This window comes from Oryzias latipes, chromosome 22, assembly GCF_053564925.1.
Source record: "Oryzias latipes strain Hd-rR chromosome 22, Olatipes_Hd-rR_3.1".
Classification (NCBI taxonomy): domain Eukaryota; kingdom Metazoa; phylum Chordata; class Actinopteri; order Beloniformes; family Adrianichthyidae; genus Oryzias; species Oryzias latipes.
In genome coordinates, this window is record NC_136258.1 from 11,483,868 (window position 1) to 11,501,533 (window position 17,666).

The 17,666-nt window shown below is 40.4% G+C and overlaps 2 protein-coding genes across 3 annotated transcripts in view; one reads left to right on the forward strand and one right to left on the reverse strand.

The window, feature by feature from the left end:
• metap1 (methionyl aminopeptidase 1) overlaps positions 1-1,095 on the reverse strand; it is a 19,424-nt gene extending 18,329 nt beyond the window's left edge. For both annotated transcript variants that reach the window (XM_004082655.3, XM_020713781.2), the window contains exon 1: positions 931-1,095. In XM_004082655.3, the coding sequence (XP_004082703.2) occupies positions 931-1,095 (165 nt within the window). The remainder of the gene's footprint in view (positions 1-930) is intronic.
• eif4eb (eukaryotic translation initiation factor 4eb) lies at positions 1,047-12,751 on the forward strand. Its single transcript, XM_023951250.2, has 7 exons — positions 1,047-1,182; positions 2,145-2,248; positions 6,828-6,923; positions 7,027-7,090; positions 7,294-7,407; positions 11,896-12,035; positions 12,113-12,751. Exons 1-7 carry the CDS (start codon positions 1,165-1,167, stop codon positions 12,225-12,227), a joined length of 651 nt encoding a protein of 216 aa, XP_023807018.1. The 5' UTR covers positions 1,047-1,164; the 3' UTR covers positions 12,228-12,751.
• Positions 12,752-17,666: the final 4,915 nt, after the last annotated feature.

Below are 17,666 nucleotides of genomic sequence, written 5' to 3' on the forward strand. Positions count from 1 at the left end.
GGCAAGGTCACTTTCATTTACCAACAATTATAAAGAACATAAATGGGATCCAAATGAGCTGTTTAAAGGCTCCAAATATGAACTTTAAAGAGGAAAAACAAAAATCTGTTACGATTTCCCACATCAAAACGCATTGCAAAGTGGGAACTTAAACAAAGTCATACTTGTACCTTTTTAAAAATCTAAAGTTTATGCAATTAGATCCTAAATATTTAAAATAGTGGTTCCTTTACTAAAATAAACATGCACTTAAAGAACACTAGCATAAAATAGCATCAGAGACGTTGGATTGCACATCATTTACTCTGCTAACACCACCATAGAAGTACTGACACTTAAAAAAAATAGTCAATGAATGATAGAACAGCAGACTTCAAAAATTGAACAGGAACAGTTTTGCACCCTCAGTCCATCATTTTGCGGGAAAAAGACACTCTAGACTAGAGCAGGGGGGTCAGCAACCCTCAACCCTCGTTAGCTGCCCTGCTTGTTTTACAGCCAACCCTGCTTCAGTAGATGCTGATTAGCTGGATTGAATCAGCCCAGTTTCTGATTGTCTGAACACACCTGATCCAGGTGAGCAGTAATTACTGAAGCAGGGTGGTAGCCCACGAGGAACAGGGTTGGTGACCCCGTGAGACTTTTACTCTGAAAGTGCGTTATAACTAACTGCAGCTAACACACCAATTGTCTAAAAGGTTTTCTGTCGGGTTTTATTCACACATAAGAATTTCCCAAATTCACCTGCCTTTATAGCATACAGTTACAGCACAGACAAGATAATTTCGATAACGTTTGTCATGCGGGTGCTTCCATTAGGAGAGCACACATTTCTAGCTTGACAGTTAGCAACCTCTTGAGGCTAAAGGGCCCGGTGCATGACAACTGCTGACGTTTACAGCGGGAAAAGTCAAAGCACAACAGCGGTACCTGCGAACAGAAATAGGAGCCTTGAATGCCGAGCTTGATACACGTGGGGCACTGAAGTTTGGCATCCTTGCTGCAGTCCTCTGTTTCACACTCCCTTCTGGCCTCGGTGGTCGCCATGCCAGCTGCCTTCCCGAGGGGTGGAGTCAGCACCGACACTAAGCGCATGCGTGCACGGCGGGGTCACGTTGTGCAATCGGACCAATCAGCGGAGCTTTCCAAACAGAGATTTGTAAGATGGCGACCGCCGAACCGGTGAGTACTCCATGTACAGAACATTTCCAAACATATGGAAACTCTTCCTGAAGTATTACCACTTTGAAAAATAACCTAACAATTATGTACCATTCTAATAACTATTGCCTTAACTTTAGTTGTTTTTTTTATTAATTCCACACATGCTGTTTAACTACTTTCAAACGACTTGTGTGCCACGACCTGAACGCTTCTTCTATGAACCCCTGCCTCCTGGCTCGACAGCAAACCTGACCAACTCACCGTTTGCTTTAGAAAGTGCCCGAGAGGTTTTTAGCTAAAATACGGTTTCGTGTGTAGGTGTGACACGATTTAATGAAGTTGCTGTTCAAACCGGTTGAAACCGTTAACGTTATCATCAGGACACTGACTCGTTGAGTTCCTGAAAAAAAAAAAAAAAGTTCGAGGAATATATTTGTCAAGCATGTGTTTTTTCGCCTATATTTCAACGATGCTGCTGTGACTGTTATAGAAATAAAACCATATAATTAAATAAAATTAATTTTCTTTTCCCGGTTACTTTTAGTTTCCATTTTCACGCCACTTTACAAAAACGGGTCGTTAGCTTAACACGTTAGCTAAAATTAAACGCATTAAAAGTTATATATACATATGTAATTTCGTAACTGTTGTCACCAAAGGCAAACTAAAAAGATTTCGCATTTAGGAAACTACCTTTTAAACAATTTACATTAAATGTTAAGGTGTTTTTTTAGACAACTTAAGTTGTCTAAATCTTTAGCATAGGGGCTTATGTTTCTTTTATTCCATTTTTTACAGTCTGTTCCAACTATATTTTGTATATATTCATGGCCATAGTTGTTTGTCACCGTTTTAGGTTAGTTTGTTTTATTAGATGGTGAAAAGATAAGCTAAAAAGTGACACTTCAAAAAAAAAAAGACAAATATTTGCGTCTTTTCTGATAAACGCTTGTTCTCTGGTGATTTGTCTGGTTTTTCAGGAAAACAGTCCAAGTTCCCCCCCTCCTGAAGAAGATGGATCTGAGGAGGTGGGGCAGGAGCTGGTGAGCCCCGAGGCGTATGTCAAACACCCCCTTCAAAACAGGTCTGCAGATTCTATGGGAAATTGACAATTTCAATGAAACAATTGTTAATAATAATTAAAGGGCCTATATCCTGCTATTCTTAAGCCGGTCAGAGTAAATTATTTTTCATTCATTCATTCATTCATTCATTCATTGTAAACTAGATCCACATAAATTACCTTTGGCACACTGAAAAACACATTATTTATGAAGTACGAGTTCTTTTCGCGAACTCTTTTCTTACTTGGAAGTAAGACGACTCGATTATCGAGGCTCCGCCTTTCACCTTTTGTGGAGGCCGGCCATTTCACGACGTCATATCAGCAGTGTGTCTGCGTTTCACCCACGAAAACAAACAACATCCGAACTTTTGCAAAGATTGATGTGCATATCGTATATCTATCTGCCTTTAGTAGCCTCTGTGTTTATTCCATCAGACGGGAAGGTGATCGGTTCATTTTGGTCACAAACATCAAACACCAGTTGAATGTTCCACGATTTATAAAAATGATGAGATCATTGTATTATGTTCTGATTAGCATTGGCTGTGAACGTTTCATTTCTCTTTGAGTCTTCGACCTCTTTTGCTTTCATGCGGATCATTTTCATAGAGACACGCGCACCTTCCTGTCTTCGCTCAATAATCCACATCCAAACCAGTTCTTTCTAAATTTTTTGCACCCCCACCAGGAAACCTTTATTCTGCAGCTGTCCTCTCAGTGCCATCCATCTGCTCGCGCCATTCTCCGAAACGTTTGGGATCCACCCCAGAATGTCGTGCATTTTCCTCAGCATGGGCCTGTTGCACAAAAGTAGGATAAGGGATTAAGCCAGGATATCTTGGTGATCCTGGCTCAATTGATCCCCAATCCGGTTGCACTAAAGCTGGATAGGGGGCAGGAGGATATGTTATGGTATAAATTACCATGGAGATTTATTCTGTGGAGCTAGCCTGCTCCAGACCAGGCTAAATTCCAGGATCTATTTAATCTCATCCCTAATGTCAGTCAGCAGTCGCCACAAATGGAAACCAATAGTTATTTCACTGCTCAGTATACATTGTTATCACATGTAACTAGACCCGCTGTCATTATTTAAACGTTTGTGATCATTAATTTCAATCATTTTGAATAAATAATGAGTTTTAGATGATGTTGCTATCATTAGATAATTTACAGTTTCCCATAGACTATAAGGCTATATGTAAAATGATAGAATATTAGGGCTACAGAGGGAAAAAAAGACAAGTCATAATATTGTAACCAGTTGTTTTAAAGGAGGACAGTTGTTAAAATGACAGATGTGGGGCATTTCGTGAAATTGTCCTTCAGTATGGTTTCATAAACGAAGACATGCTGATGTGCCAGAATATGAAGTATCACATTTTCATAACTATCAAAACTGTAAAAAGAATATGTTGCTTTTCTGCAGAAAGAACCAGCCTCATAAATTTATGACTTTATCCTTTTTTCCTTAGTGGGCCCTAGTACTCTGTCATATAAAATAATACACATTCCATTAAAATATGAAAACACAATGTGTAACATTATGTTCCTTTATTGAATAAGGACAAAACAAAGCAGGTAAACTACACTCAAAAAACGTTCACTTTGAATGAACATAAAAAATTATGGAAATGATTTCCACATGATTAGACAGCGTTACTTGAACAAAAATGAATCATATTGGTCCTACTCAATGTACTTAGGTTCAAACTAATAAATTTAAGTTGATTCAATCTAAATACTGCAGTTGGACCCAACTTTAAATTAATATTGTTGCTCACTCTCAAAGGATAAAAGTTGATCCAACTAAATTGAATCACTCCAATTGGTCACACATCATTAAATTAAGTTTATTCAACTTAAATTTGTATGACTACCTAACACAATTTATGTTGATATAACTTAATTTTTTGCTTTAATTTTATTTATACATCTGACATTGATAAAGTTTTCCAAAGTTTCAACCAATGGGTCTTTTAATTTTCACATCAAAGACATTAAATACGCAGTAATGTCCCACATCACAAGACAGGAGCTCAAGTAACGCAAATTCTGTTTTAAGTTACATGAACAGTTTACCGCACAAGGGGTTTGGTCATCATCCTCTCCCACACTCTAACTCATGGTGCAGAAAAGAAATAAACATATCAGTTTAAATCACTAGTTAAAACAGAGTAAAACAGCTAGACAATAAAACCCATGGACAAAAACTCACACTTAGACCCCAATCTGCCCAGATAGACAAAGAAAATGGAATCCCACAATTCCTTGCGATTACTAATGTATCCAATTTAACGGTATCATATTGGATCAACATGATTGAAATTAGTAACTTTTATTCACGTAAGATTTACAAACATAACATTTTCTGGTTGAAATGACAACTTACATTTTCATAAAATTAATTGGCTGGTAATTTAATTTAAAAAATCTTGTTGCCTTTCTTCTTAATTATATCTTTTACCTCCTCGTATGCCTCCATGAGGATTTGTGCTTCCGACGGGGAAAGGTACGCGGCTCTAGTTGCCATGGTAAATCAGTTTATCTGTGATCTTCGGCGGGGTCTGTTTGAGTGAGCCGTGAGCGCGCACCTATCCAGGATTGGTTACACCTGGCTTGATGAATCCGTGTCTGCTCATCCTGGCTTGATCTTTGTGCAACCGATTAAGCCTGGACACACATGTTTTGGATTCATTGAGCTCAGCTCAGTCAGTCATCCCGGATGTCTTAATTCTACTTTTGTGCAACAGGCCCCTGGATGTTCTTTGGTGTATGCCACCGCCCGAAATTTAAATGCTGAACTGAATGAGCGTTTTTTGGCCGTTGCTACACTGGCTCACAATAGAAATAGCAGAGATGCCCAGCGTCTGCACGACTGTGCACGGCCTTGGGGGGGTGGGTGTCTTAAAGGAGCCCGGCCACTATTAGAGACCAGCGACTGTTTTCTCTGTGGAGGAAAGTGGGTTTGTGTGTTAGCCTGCAGGCGGTGCTGGCAGCACAGACTCTTCCTGGAAGGGGCTGTGCTAACTGAGGGGGCTGGTCTAAGTCACAATGTGAAAACCCGCTCGCTTTCCTGGATTGGGAGGGGCTGGTGCTCAGAGAGCGGATTCAGAAAATACTCGGAAATACATGAGCGCAAAAAGTACATTTTGCATGGTTTTGGCCCTTTAAGTGATTTGTGCTGTACATTAATTAATCCTTTGTTTAAAGCAGATTAGCAGGTGTGTTGTTTTGCATAGTAAAAAAAAACATTTGCTTTTATTTTATGACACAAAAATATATTGAATCAGATGTTTCACTCTCTGCCCTTTTAAAATGTAAACTTATGGTCATATGTTCTGAAGTTTTAATTGCCTATTATTACCTATTTGAGCTTACATTGTAATTAGACAGAGAAATCTCATCTCATAAACCTCCAGTCCTTGGGTTTGTGCGAGTGTGACACTCGCACCACAGTGAACGTTACTTCTAAAAAAAAGTCTGACTTTTGACCCCTTCCCAGCTTTAGGGCGGAGCGTGAAAGGAGGCGCTCATGTTGGAGTGAAAGAGGGCCGTGAGTTGGCCATTCACAGAAAATATTGAGTGCAGTGCTCACAAGAGGAAGCACAGTTATTTCCAGAACCATGTGGATGGTTAGAACTTGTCACAAAAGTCAAACAGAAGTGCAGCATTCGCTTCTGTTTTTTTTCTACGCCGGCCTCATCATGTTTGCTTTCCAGACACATTACAGCGGCTAATTTAGCTAGTCACGAGTTCCACTTTAACCACAGACAATGTATCACCAGTTGGTCTCGGTTAAAAGTGACTTTGCATCTGATGTGGAGAAGCTTTTATTCTGTAAAACAGACTGGATTTGTCTTGTGCCGGTCTAGTGCCCCGTCCAGGACTGTGAAGTGTTTTTTTTTTCTCCTAAATTAAAAGTCTGGTAGTTTCTGTTTTACTCCTTTAACTGAATTCAAATGACCAATGACTGAATATATTATGTGTATTTAAATTCCAGCGGGACATTTAAGTCCAGAAAGGTCAAATAATGAGCCAAACTTAAGAGAGAGCCAATCAGCAAAAAGAAAAGTTTGATCCTGAGTACACGGTCCCACAACTTTAACGTCAATTTGCTGAAAAGTTCTATAGTGAAAACCAAATGTCCCAAGTATTCATTAGAAAAGAAAAGTCCAATGTTTTGGTTTAGCTGAAATGTCAGAATTTACACATTGCTACATTTTTATTTAGTGTTGCAGCTCAGGAAGATGCAGACGTGCTGTCAAAGTTCATTTGAGGGTCTTTGTTATGCATCATCCCTATAATAGAGGATCATCAGACTTTCTCGTGTCTGACAGTCAAGTTAACAGACTGTCATAACCCAAACGTCTCACACACCCGCTGGTCTCCAGGAAAGGCTCCCTTCCATTAAAAGAAGCATAATCTCACTGATGTAGTTTGAGTTTTCATTCAAAGACATGACTTGCTGCTTTCATCTCTTTGACACTTTTCCTTTCGACATAACTCTCCATTCTGCTTTCAGCCGGTCCCGAAAGAGTCCGGATCTGAATGTTTCTCTGTTTTAATCGGTCCGTTCCTTTCCCCTTTCCAACAGATGGTCTCTCTGGTTCTACAAGAACGATAAGAGCAAAACATGGCAGGCCAATCTGCGGCTCATCTCCAAGTTTGACACGGTTGAAGATTTCTGGGCGTAAGAACATCAGAGGGGTTTTTCTTTGGGGGGGGGTGATGTAATGCTGATGTTTTTTTCAGGCTTAACATAAACATGTTTTGTTTTACACATTCTGTTTCAGCCTTTACAACCATATCCAGGTGTCAAGCAACCTGATATCAGGTTGTGATTACTCCCTTTTTAAGGTACATTTGACTCACCCATCCTTCTTAGACTTTATTGAAAAAAAACACTTTTTTTATTTTTATTTTGAGTTTAACCTGTAAAAAAGAAAAAGGTTTTCCGATCTTTATTTTGTGCTCTGATATAAAGTTGTGCTGCTACGTTGCCCTTTGTGCACCAGTTGTGTGCTCTGGTTCTGAGTGCGTTGTGATCATTTGAACCTCAGGACGGCATTGAACCTATGTGGGAGGATGAGAGGAACAAGCGTGGCGGCCGCTGGCTGATCACACTCAACAAGCAGCTGAGAAGATCAGACCTGGATCGCTTCTGGCTGGAAACTGTAAGTAGAATTCAACCTGGTTTAGTAACTAAACAGTTGTTTACATTTAAAGTCGTCTCAGGTCACACAAAAGTGGAAGGAGTCGAGAGGAAAGAGACAAACACAAGAACAAAGAAAAGACACATTTGAAAATGCAACAATGACATGCCGCCATAAATCAGCAGACAAAGTAAAGGTTAACAGTGACGGTGGCTTTTTGAACAACTGTCTGCTGTCTGAAGCTGTGGTCACGCTGGGCATGTGACGCGTGTTCAAGAACACATTAAACATGGGTTCTTGGACAAGCATTTAGCCCACGTCTACAAACTTCTTGTCCTGAAGCACTGAAGCAGTGCAAATCTTGTGAATCTTGCTCCAGGCTTTTTTTTCACAGTTCCTTGACTTGGTGTCATAGAATTATAGCCAGGTCCAAACTGCAATGGTTAATCTGTTGATCAAATTTCAAAAGGTTGGCACTTCTGTGAATTAAAGGGGACGCCATCCAAACATCACTACCAAATCCAAGTACCTGATCGGTCAAACTTCGACCTGGTCATAGAAACATGTGCCGCAACCCCTGAACCCGATAGTTTTGAATGCAGGAGCCGGAAACATGCATTTTTGCAGTTGGGTTGGGTTGCTGTGCGTCCCTGGCAGCACTAAAAATACGTCTTTACCATCCACGCTCAGGTACCAGGTACCGGTATATAAATAGAGCTCTGGAGTAGCAGGATTTCCTCCCTCTGTTGGTAGGAAACACGCTGTGGCTCATTTATGTCACCAACACGCCATGCTTTTATTTTGTCAAAATTGTTCAGTCTTTGTGTTCAATCAAGAAGGTTGAAAATTTCTTTGTCCATCTTGTTTTTTTTCTACCCCTTAATTCACACAAGAAGATTCTGGACTCTCTCATCAGATTCCACTGCAGACTTTGATGGTTTTTGCCGTGATTTGGGGAATTTAATTCCGGTCAGATATTTTCCGTATCGTTTATGCATTAGACTCCGAACCATAGTGATGTCACACTTAAAGACTTTAAGTCCACCCACAACCATACTTTCCAAGGGAGAACGGCACCAGAGCGTTAACAGCAGCTAAAGAAACACTGACACAGGACAAATGGTTGATTCTGAGTAGTTGTAGCAACAGGGAGTTGGTTTCACCAAAGAACATCTTAAGCCCCCCATTCTGATTTCAGAAATTCTACAACTAAACCTGTTGACTGTGGACAAACGACTCTTGTTTAAAAAGAATAGAACTGTGAGATCTTTGATATTTAACAGAGCTCGTCCATTGAAGTTCCAAAAACACAAATTTTCAGTGGAGGGATTCTTTAAGGCTTTTTTATATCAAATTTTAAATTCTTTGAAATCTTCGCTGCAGTTTTGGAAGCTAAATTGCACAAATGTGATCTTTTCTGCCAGTTCTCATCATTTCTTTGAATTGGCTGGTGGATTGTCTGAGAAGCGTTGGAACAGCCTGATGATGAGGAACTGCAGTCTTTGTATCCAGTGACTTAACCCGAAGACGGGAATCATTTTTACAGCTTTTCCCTAAAGAAATGCACTTATTACCTGCCTGCAGCTGTAATTGGAAGCATTGCTCTCTCATCATGCTTGTTGCCTGGAGAAACATGATTACATCCTCTGCCTCCTCAGAGCCACAGATCAAATGCTGTAATAGATGTTTCCATCTGTTGCATCTGTGTTTTTTTTTTTTTTTTTGAGTGTGTGTGTGTGTTTTTCTTCAGAGAAAATGGTGTTCGCTCTGCTGCTGATGGTGAAGCTCCACAAAGCTGTTAAATGGAAGGAGTAAAAAATGTGCTTGCTCGCTGCTGAGCCTTGCAGTATTGTGCTGAGCGATCTTGCTGCCGCAGGTCGCTGACAGTGACGCACAGACATTCAGCTCACTGTTCTGTTACTAAACAAACGGAACGCGCTGTTATGTCAGTCCTGGGGAAAGAGGCTGCTTGTTATTGCAGTGGCGTGATTCATCTGGATGCTTTCGCCAGATTTTCCGGCTCAAACAAACCTTTGATATTTTGATTTCAGTGAAAGTGACTAAAGGATCGATCTAAGATCACACTCTATTAGAAGTTCATTATTTATTCATTACTATTTGCAATTATATTGGGAATAAGTGATACTTATTTGTAAAAAATAAAAAAATATCAGACAACAGCAGAAATGTGAAAGGTACACATTGAGAATAGAACTGCAGGGCAGCTGTGCCTTCATTTGTATCGCACGGGCGAGTCGTCGGGACAATTAAACGGTAAAAGGCGAGGGGTGAAGAGCTCTTCACCACAGCAGAGCGGAGCGAGTCGGATGGAGAATGAGCTGTGCCGCCCGCGTCTGCGCCGTGTGATGGATTGTTCGTGATGCAGAGCGGTATGTGACGTGACCTCCCGTCCTCCACTCGCTCAAATGCGTCCAGCTTCTCTTCAATTACTTGGTCGACTCTGAATAAGTTCACAGACCGCATTGCCATTTCTGGCACTCGTGAAAACACACAACAGCTTTCAGGTAGACCCCTTCATGACTTCCTGGCAGCCTCCTGTTGTGGTGTGACGGGCTGTGGGGGGCCAAAACACATTTCTCTGTGTTTGTGTTAGTTTTTTGCCATTTTGTGTGTGCTATAGATTACAAATTAAACATATAAGTTTTAAGTTGGAGGTAAAGATGACATCACAGGGGTGCCCACTACATCGATGGCAGTCGAAGGATGTTCATGTAGACCGCACTACGTCAAAAATGTTTGGTTTTATTAAATCCGCTGTTGCCAGCCAGTCATCATACTCGCCCTGAAGTACGACAGTTGATTGACATGCAGAACTGCCAATTGAACATCCTCTTATGTGTACAACCCTGCATATGCATGTTCCAGCTAAACTGAGCGCTCCGCTAGCAAATATAGCATTTTTCTTCCCCCTAAACTTCAGAAAGGTGTGAGCGTTCAGTGTCAGATTTCTAACCAGGAATATTTGTTAAAATGCCTTGTTTTGTTTTTTTCTCAACTGGCCCTAGGTCAGTCACTTAAAGTCCCCCTCCAATCATCTTGTGATCTTTTGTAAAAGAGATCCCAGTGCTCTTAATTTTGATTATACCGTTTTAGCCAAAAATTATTTTAAAAAAAAAGGTGGTTTCTTAGACATAGTTTCTGCAGAGCAGCAGGAGTTCATCAGAAACTCAACCACTGCAGTTGTAGGTTCTACGCCACACCTACAAACTTTTTCTGACGATACTTTTGCACCTGCTCCTCAGTCGTGGTTGTGCAGTTAGTCATGAGTTTAAGTTCTGTTTTGTTTGTTAAGATTTTTCACCAAACGTTTTTGCACGGAGCTTTAAACTAGCCTGATTTGTTCCTTATAATGTATTAACAATGTGTTTGTTTTTAATTTTTTAATGGGGTGATCTCATAATAGTAAAATAGAATAGTTTTTAACCAGTCCTGATATGCCACTAAATTAAGAGTTCTTGTGTTATAAAGTTTAAAACATAGCCTTATATTCTGCTGCACAGCAGTAGTTTCTGTTCAGAAGCAAAGTTCTTCAATGCCAGAATTGCATAATTAGAATTGCATTAACTGCTTTTGGAGGATCATTTTTGACACTGAATTTTATTTTGAAAGGAACTTGAATGTGCTGCTGTCAGAGTAAAATAAATCAATATTTTTATATAGCCTATTGAAAAATCTAACACTGTATAGTTGCAGTATTGTGAATATTCTTAAGTTACATGTTGTAACCACATGGCCTAATGGCTGCAAAAAAAGTGTATTAGCTATAAACGGAGTAGTGAGATTTTGTCATTAAGAAACTGAACCAAATTGTTCTTTTAGAGGTTGCAGACCCCTGGTTTAGCTGTTGTATTAACTTAATTCAAAGTACATATACACACTCTTTATTAGGCCTGCACAATATATCACAAATCTAACGTTATAGCGAGATCAAGCTGTGCAATGAAAAATAAAAGGCGAAAATTGCAATAAATGGTAACCAATGTCCTAAAACGATCTTATAGCAACTTGAAGTATTTAACGAATCAAAGAAATTCATTTATGCATTTGACCAATCAAACGCACCCATTCACGTTGTTGACCAATGGGATGGAGCCCCTTTATGTTAGATGTTCGCCTCCTATGTAGACGAAGGTCATTTGGAGTCGCGGTGAAATGGAATAATGTCTTTGTTTTTTTGTTCATAGACTGTAAGTTATGTCTTCATGGCAGTATTGATCAATAAGATCACATATCGCGAGTTTCCTCATATTGTGCAGCCCTACTGCTTCTACATTCACTGTATATGCTGGCAGTAGAATATTTTACAATTAATTCAAATCAGACTCTTGTTTAAATGTCAGAAACTATCATTTATATTTCAAAAATAATTTAAACTGCTCCCCAGAACAAGTCATGAATCTTATCACTAGTTGTTTTTTTTTTGATCAGTGGATTTCCCCTCTTTGTCACATCATGACCGTCTTTCTGTTCCTCTCCCTCCCTCCCCAGCTCCTGTGCTTAGTTGGCGAAGCGTTCGATGACTACAGCGACGATGTTTGTGGAGCCGTGGTCAACGTTCGCAACAAAGGAGATAAAATAGCTGTCTGGACATCAAACTACGAGAACAGGGAGGCTGTAACTCATATAGGGTGAGTCTGAACTCTGTTGATCTCAACATCTGATGATCTTTTCTTGCTTTACTTATGCTCGTACATTTCCTCAACAGGAGGGTTTACAAGGAGCGCCTGGGACTTCCCATGAACATGACGATCGGCTACCAGTCTCACGCAGACACCGCCACCAAAAGCGGCTCAACCACAAAGAACAAATTTGTTGTTTGAGACATGCTCTTTGTGCCTCGTTTCATTTTCTTGTCTTATTTGTTGTTGGCGCATACATTTCCTTTGCTGCAGAGTTGGCTGGATGCAATCTGGAGGAAAGAGAATAGATAAAAGATTAAATGTCACTATTTCCTACACCAAACCTGTATAAACAAATGGGAAGAATACACAAGAAATAGATCAAATAAATTTTTCATGACACTAACAGTAACAACTTTTGATTTTTGGATTACATTTAGCGCTGAAAAGTCAAATTTATGTTGTTTTATTTTTTTTAATGGGAGAAAAACTCTTAATGCAAAGCCTTTATTTGTACGGGACTTTTTGCTGTACTTTTTTTTTTTTTTCATAACCGGACACATTTAATTTATTATAATTTCCCACCATTATTTCACATTTGCAACTTTGGTATATGCCTTTTTTTTGCCTTGAACTGTTACGTGTAATCCTTCTTTGTAAAGTATTTTATGACTTTTATTCATTTGGGTGTTAATATAATTAAAACACAGGTTTTGCAATTGTTAGCTACAGTTGTTTGGCTTTTCTTTCCCCCAACTTTTGTATCCTGGGCATTTTTAGTGTGGAAAAACCCAAAGTAAATTATTATTCTTTTATTTTTAAATAAGAGGAACTTGATGTAGTCCACATTTAGGCACATCCCGTCAGGTGGCCACAGCGCACAGTGCAAGCGGCCTCTATCACTGTTAGATGTCCATATATATTTCTATGACCGTTTGCAGGCTCTACTGGACGTACGTTTAAATTTAAACCAAGTCAAACGTTTAGTAGTGAGGTATGGATGGTATCGCTTTCTTGGAAGTACAAACTTTTCCAACTTCCCTTGGCAACGGCGTTCTGGCGGCTTCTTAAATTAAAAAGTCTACGCAAACGCACGTCCCCATTTAAGTCTGGCATAGCTACGCAGGTTTCTATGACCTTTTTCCGGCTCTACTTACAGACTCGTTCAATGGCTCGAGTTACAATTTGAACCATTCAGGGACTTGGATTTGGTAATGACGGGTGGATGAGGTTTCTTTTAATTCACACAATTGGCATCAAAATGGATAATAGAGGACAAACGGGTTTGTGCCCAGCCAAAATTATGTGACCAATTACTGGATTAGAGCTGTAAAAGAAAAGTCGGGAGCAAGATTCATGAGATTTACACCACTTTGACATTTCACACCAAGCCTTTTCCAACGGAACGGGGTGGACATGCGCTAGTAAGCAGTAACAAGAAAAAGAACCCCCTCCCCGATTGTTTAGTGTGAACACCATGGGCTAAATGCGCATTCAAGACCTGCGTTTAGTGCTTTGTTAAACACGTGTCACAACACAAGCCCATTGTGTCTGTAGCCTTATGCAAAAATAGGTTGTCTTGTAGGAGTGAAAAAACAACAAAGTATAAATACAAGTTTGAAACTGCCCTAAGAAGAGAATAAACTCAAATTTCTCTCTCCAAACTGAGAACAACAAAAAGACAATCATTTTGAGAAAAAATAATGAAATAGCGAAACAGAAACACACTTAAGTCTTAGCCAGCATCCTATCACCTTCAAGATTCTTCCAAAAGACTGTTGTGAGTTTCCAAAGTAGAGCTTATACTGAGTATCTCAGTCCACTGGAACAGAATGGCAGAACAGTGTGACAAATGTCACCGTGTTCTCAGGGTTTGCCAATGTCAGACCTCAGTTGACAGCATATAGTCAACCAGGTCCTCCTTAATGCACTGGAGCATTAACCGCATGTCATTGGTGGTCGTTGTATGACATTATCTTTATTATACTTAAAAATAACAGCAGATGTGTCTTGTTAGACACTTAATTGAAAGTGTCATTTGGGTTCTGCCCCAAGTTATGTTGAAATTAATTTAAAGAAATGACAATTAAAACTATACTTTTAAAGTGAAGCTTTTATTGTTTCAAAAATTCAACTTTATCAATCGCCGAAGGGAAATTTGGTTGTAGTAGCAACACCACGTAAATGAGATAAGAGATAAAAAATAAACACAAGGCAGAAAAAATACAGGGAAGAAAACTTTAGAACTCTCAAAAACCTTATGTACATCCAAGTCTTTCAGATGAATTGTGAAGTCTAATGGCTGATGCCAGGAATGACTTCCTGTGTCGTTCTCTAGCACAGCGGGGGTGTATAAGTCTGCCGCTAAAGCTGCTTCTCAGTTTGTCCACCTCTTCGAAGACGATGGTTCCCAGTTTAGCCAGCAGTCTGTGCCCCCCCCCCCCCCCCCCCCCCAGAATGGCAAGCTTGGAGCCAATAACAGACCCAGCTTTTTTGATGAGTTCATTCCGTCTGTTGGCGTCCTTTGCTTTGATGCCAGCACCCCAGCACAGTGCAGCACAGAAGATGACAGACTGGTAAAACATGTGGAGCATCCTTCTGCAGACACATGAAGGACCTGAGTCTCCTCAAGAAGTAAAGTCTGCTCATGTAGACCTTCTTGTAGACCGCCTCAGTGTTTGTGGACCACTCTAGTTTATTGTCCAAATGGACGCCCAGGAACTTGTAGGGCGAGATAATTTCTACACCCGTCCCACCGATACAGACTAGGAAGGGTGGAAACTTTCTCTTACTAAAGTCAATCACCATCTCTTCTGTCTTGGCCACGTTCAGCTGCAGGTAATTTTCCCAGACCCCTGACGAAACGCTCCACGAGGCTCCTGTACTCCTCTTCCTGTCCTTTTTGCACACACCCAACTGTAGCTGTGTCGTCAGAGTACTTCTGGAGGTGACAAAGCTCAGAGTGGTACTGGAAGTCACCTGTGTCGGTGGTGAATAGGAAGGGGGACAGCACGGTTCCCTGAGGGGCTCCTGTGTTGCTTATCAGGGTGTCAGACACACAGCTCTGCGGTCTCACAAACTATGGTCGACCTGTCAGGTAGTCCTCAATCCACGAGACCAGGGGGGCATCCACCTGCATCTTCTCATCAGTCTCGGCTGGATGGTGTTGAAGGCTGAAGAGAAGTCAAAGAACATGATCCTCACTGTGGTGTTCGGCTTTTTCAGGGAGGGGTATGCCCTCTGCGGCAAGTATCAGCAAGTATCAGTGCATCATCGACTCCAGCCTTGGGTTTGCAAACTGCAAAGGGTCTTGGAAGGGGCTCACCAGGGGTCTGAGGTGCGACAGCACCAGCCGCTCCATGGCCTTCATAACATGGGAGGTCAGTGCTATAGGCCTGTAATCACTAGGGGCCTCAGGGTGGTTCTTCTTTGGCACTGGGACGAGGCAGGAAGTCTTCCATAGCACTGGGATCCTCTGAAGGTGAAGGCTCAGGTTGTACAGGTGCTGGAGTATACCACATAGCTGGCTAGAACAGTTTCGTTGAATTTGATTGAACATGTTACTGTACTGTAAGAAAAATAAAAAGTTGAGTTAAACTTAAATTACAGTTTTAAAATGATTAAAAGCTGAATTTCCAACCAGGAATCTCCAATTTTACGGATAGTTTTTAGTCTTCAAAGAAAAGAAAGCCAAGGTTGCCACACAAGTCAGCTCACCTTACTCTGAAGGGGAGCCACGCTTTTCTGATGATGGTTCATTTCAGAAACTCAGGTCACATGGTCATCTAAAGACACAGCAAAAAGAGTTCAAGAAAACAAATTAAATCACATTGAATTAAATTAAATTTCTAATAAATGAAATTCTGGTTTTACAAATCATGGTTTATGAGTGGGACTGACGGATTAGATTGAATATTTTTGCTTGGATCCCCTGTACTGAGCAAGCATTTAGATAACCATTTATCATCTCTGGACTCCATGCTACAGCGACAAAGAGAACAATCAAACACAAAAAACAAGAATATTGGTTTTGGTTTGTTAATGATGTGCCTTTGATGTGCTGTCACGGCAACCGTATCTCACCCACAAAAGGAAGCCGAGCGGTCATGAACACGGTGTCCTCTCAACTCCAGTCAGTTCAAATTGTGTTATTGCAAGTAATTACAGAACAAAATATAATTACTAATTGTTTCTTAATTGAATTCCTTTTGCACATCATTTAAAAATAGTTTATGCTCACTTCTTTGTGATTACTGGAGCTGTGTGGGTCCACTTCACCAGTCAACCATGAGGCTCCCATTCACTCCTGAGGGCTATATACAGTTCTGCACAGTTTTGGAAGCTAGAAGCTAGGAAAATTTCAGATCCATGGTTAGAAGTTACGATCCAGTTGTCCTAGCTTCCCTGAATACATCATGATTAATGGTCTGGCTCTGCTCACCTGTGGTCTGTGCTATTTATACTTCCCTGTTTCCTCAGTTCTCTGCCAGATTGTCTGTTGTCATCTTGTCACAGCAGTCCAGCCTTTGTAACGCATTCTCAGTTTGGACTTTTGGACCAGTTTTTTTTTTTTTTCAGGATTTATTCTGCCTTCTTCCTGGTTCTGTCTGCCGAGTTATCCCCTGTCTGAGCCTCTGTCAATTACCGGCCCTGATTTGTTGTTTGGGTCTGCTCCTCAACCTGCTTTTTCTGCAGTTTCTCTGCAATTTTGTGGCTCCTCGTTGCCAGAACTTCCACACTATGGAATACAGAAAATGAAATCCTTAGTGAGCGTTGAATGTACATTCAGATTTTCTGACACATGGTGGGTCTGTACATAATCACAGTGCAATTTGTTGGATCAACAAACTTTCGATGATTAATTATGCTGTCATTTAATGATGACACACTTGTGCTTTTATAGTCACGTTTTGCAGACTCATTTAGTACCAAATAGAAATTGTAAGTCAGAGCTACAGCTGACAGCGTGATGCCTCGCATAGACGTCGTCGCTGTGCTTGTGATTAAGCAGCAGGGATGGTGCAAAAGCTGATGCAAGCAGGTTTATTTTTAGATGGTACATATTTTCTATGTCATGCACAGAGGAAGTGGATGAGAATTTTATTTATCGCATAAAATAGAATGTTTTTTTATGTATGTGTGTGTGTTTTAGTAAAATAACATTTCAAAGTCAGTTGGCAGGCACTTTTTTAAAGTGGTTTTCAACCAAAAGTTGGGTGATTGGTTACAAATTTGCAGGTATAATAGAATTGAAAAACGTGGTTGCCTGCAGATCGAGGCCTACAAAGTAACTTCGACAGCAAAGAACACGGTCAAAGTGGAGAATTAAATTGGACAGTTCTTTGCAGGTTTTTTTTCCCATGTCTCCGATCCCAGACATTTATCGAAATCCCAGGATGCTCAATGAGAAACAGCCTGTCGCACCAGTCAGAAGGACGCATCCAGCTGGGGAAATTCTGGAAATAAAAACCGGGAGGCATCGCCTCTGTCTGACCTGCTTATTTACTGCTTATCCCAAAGCAACAAAAGATGGGAAGACTGAGTCTATTCCCAGAACACAACAGTTAATGAAACTCTAATAACAGTTTTCATTTCATTTTTTTTTCTTTTTTAACAAATCCAGTTCATTTATGTCAGCAA

Bases quoted from the DNA above. Each gene is read 5' to 3' on its own strand.
- eif4eb (XM_023951250.2), top strand. The intron at 6,924-7,026 runs GTAAGAACATCA...ATTCTGTTTCAG, and splicing joins ACGGTTGAAGATTTCTGGGC to CCTTTACAACCATATCCAGG. The intron at 7,091-7,293 runs GTACATTTGACT...TTTGAACCTCAG, and splicing joins GTGATTACTCCCTTTTTAAG to GACGGCATTGAACCTATGTG.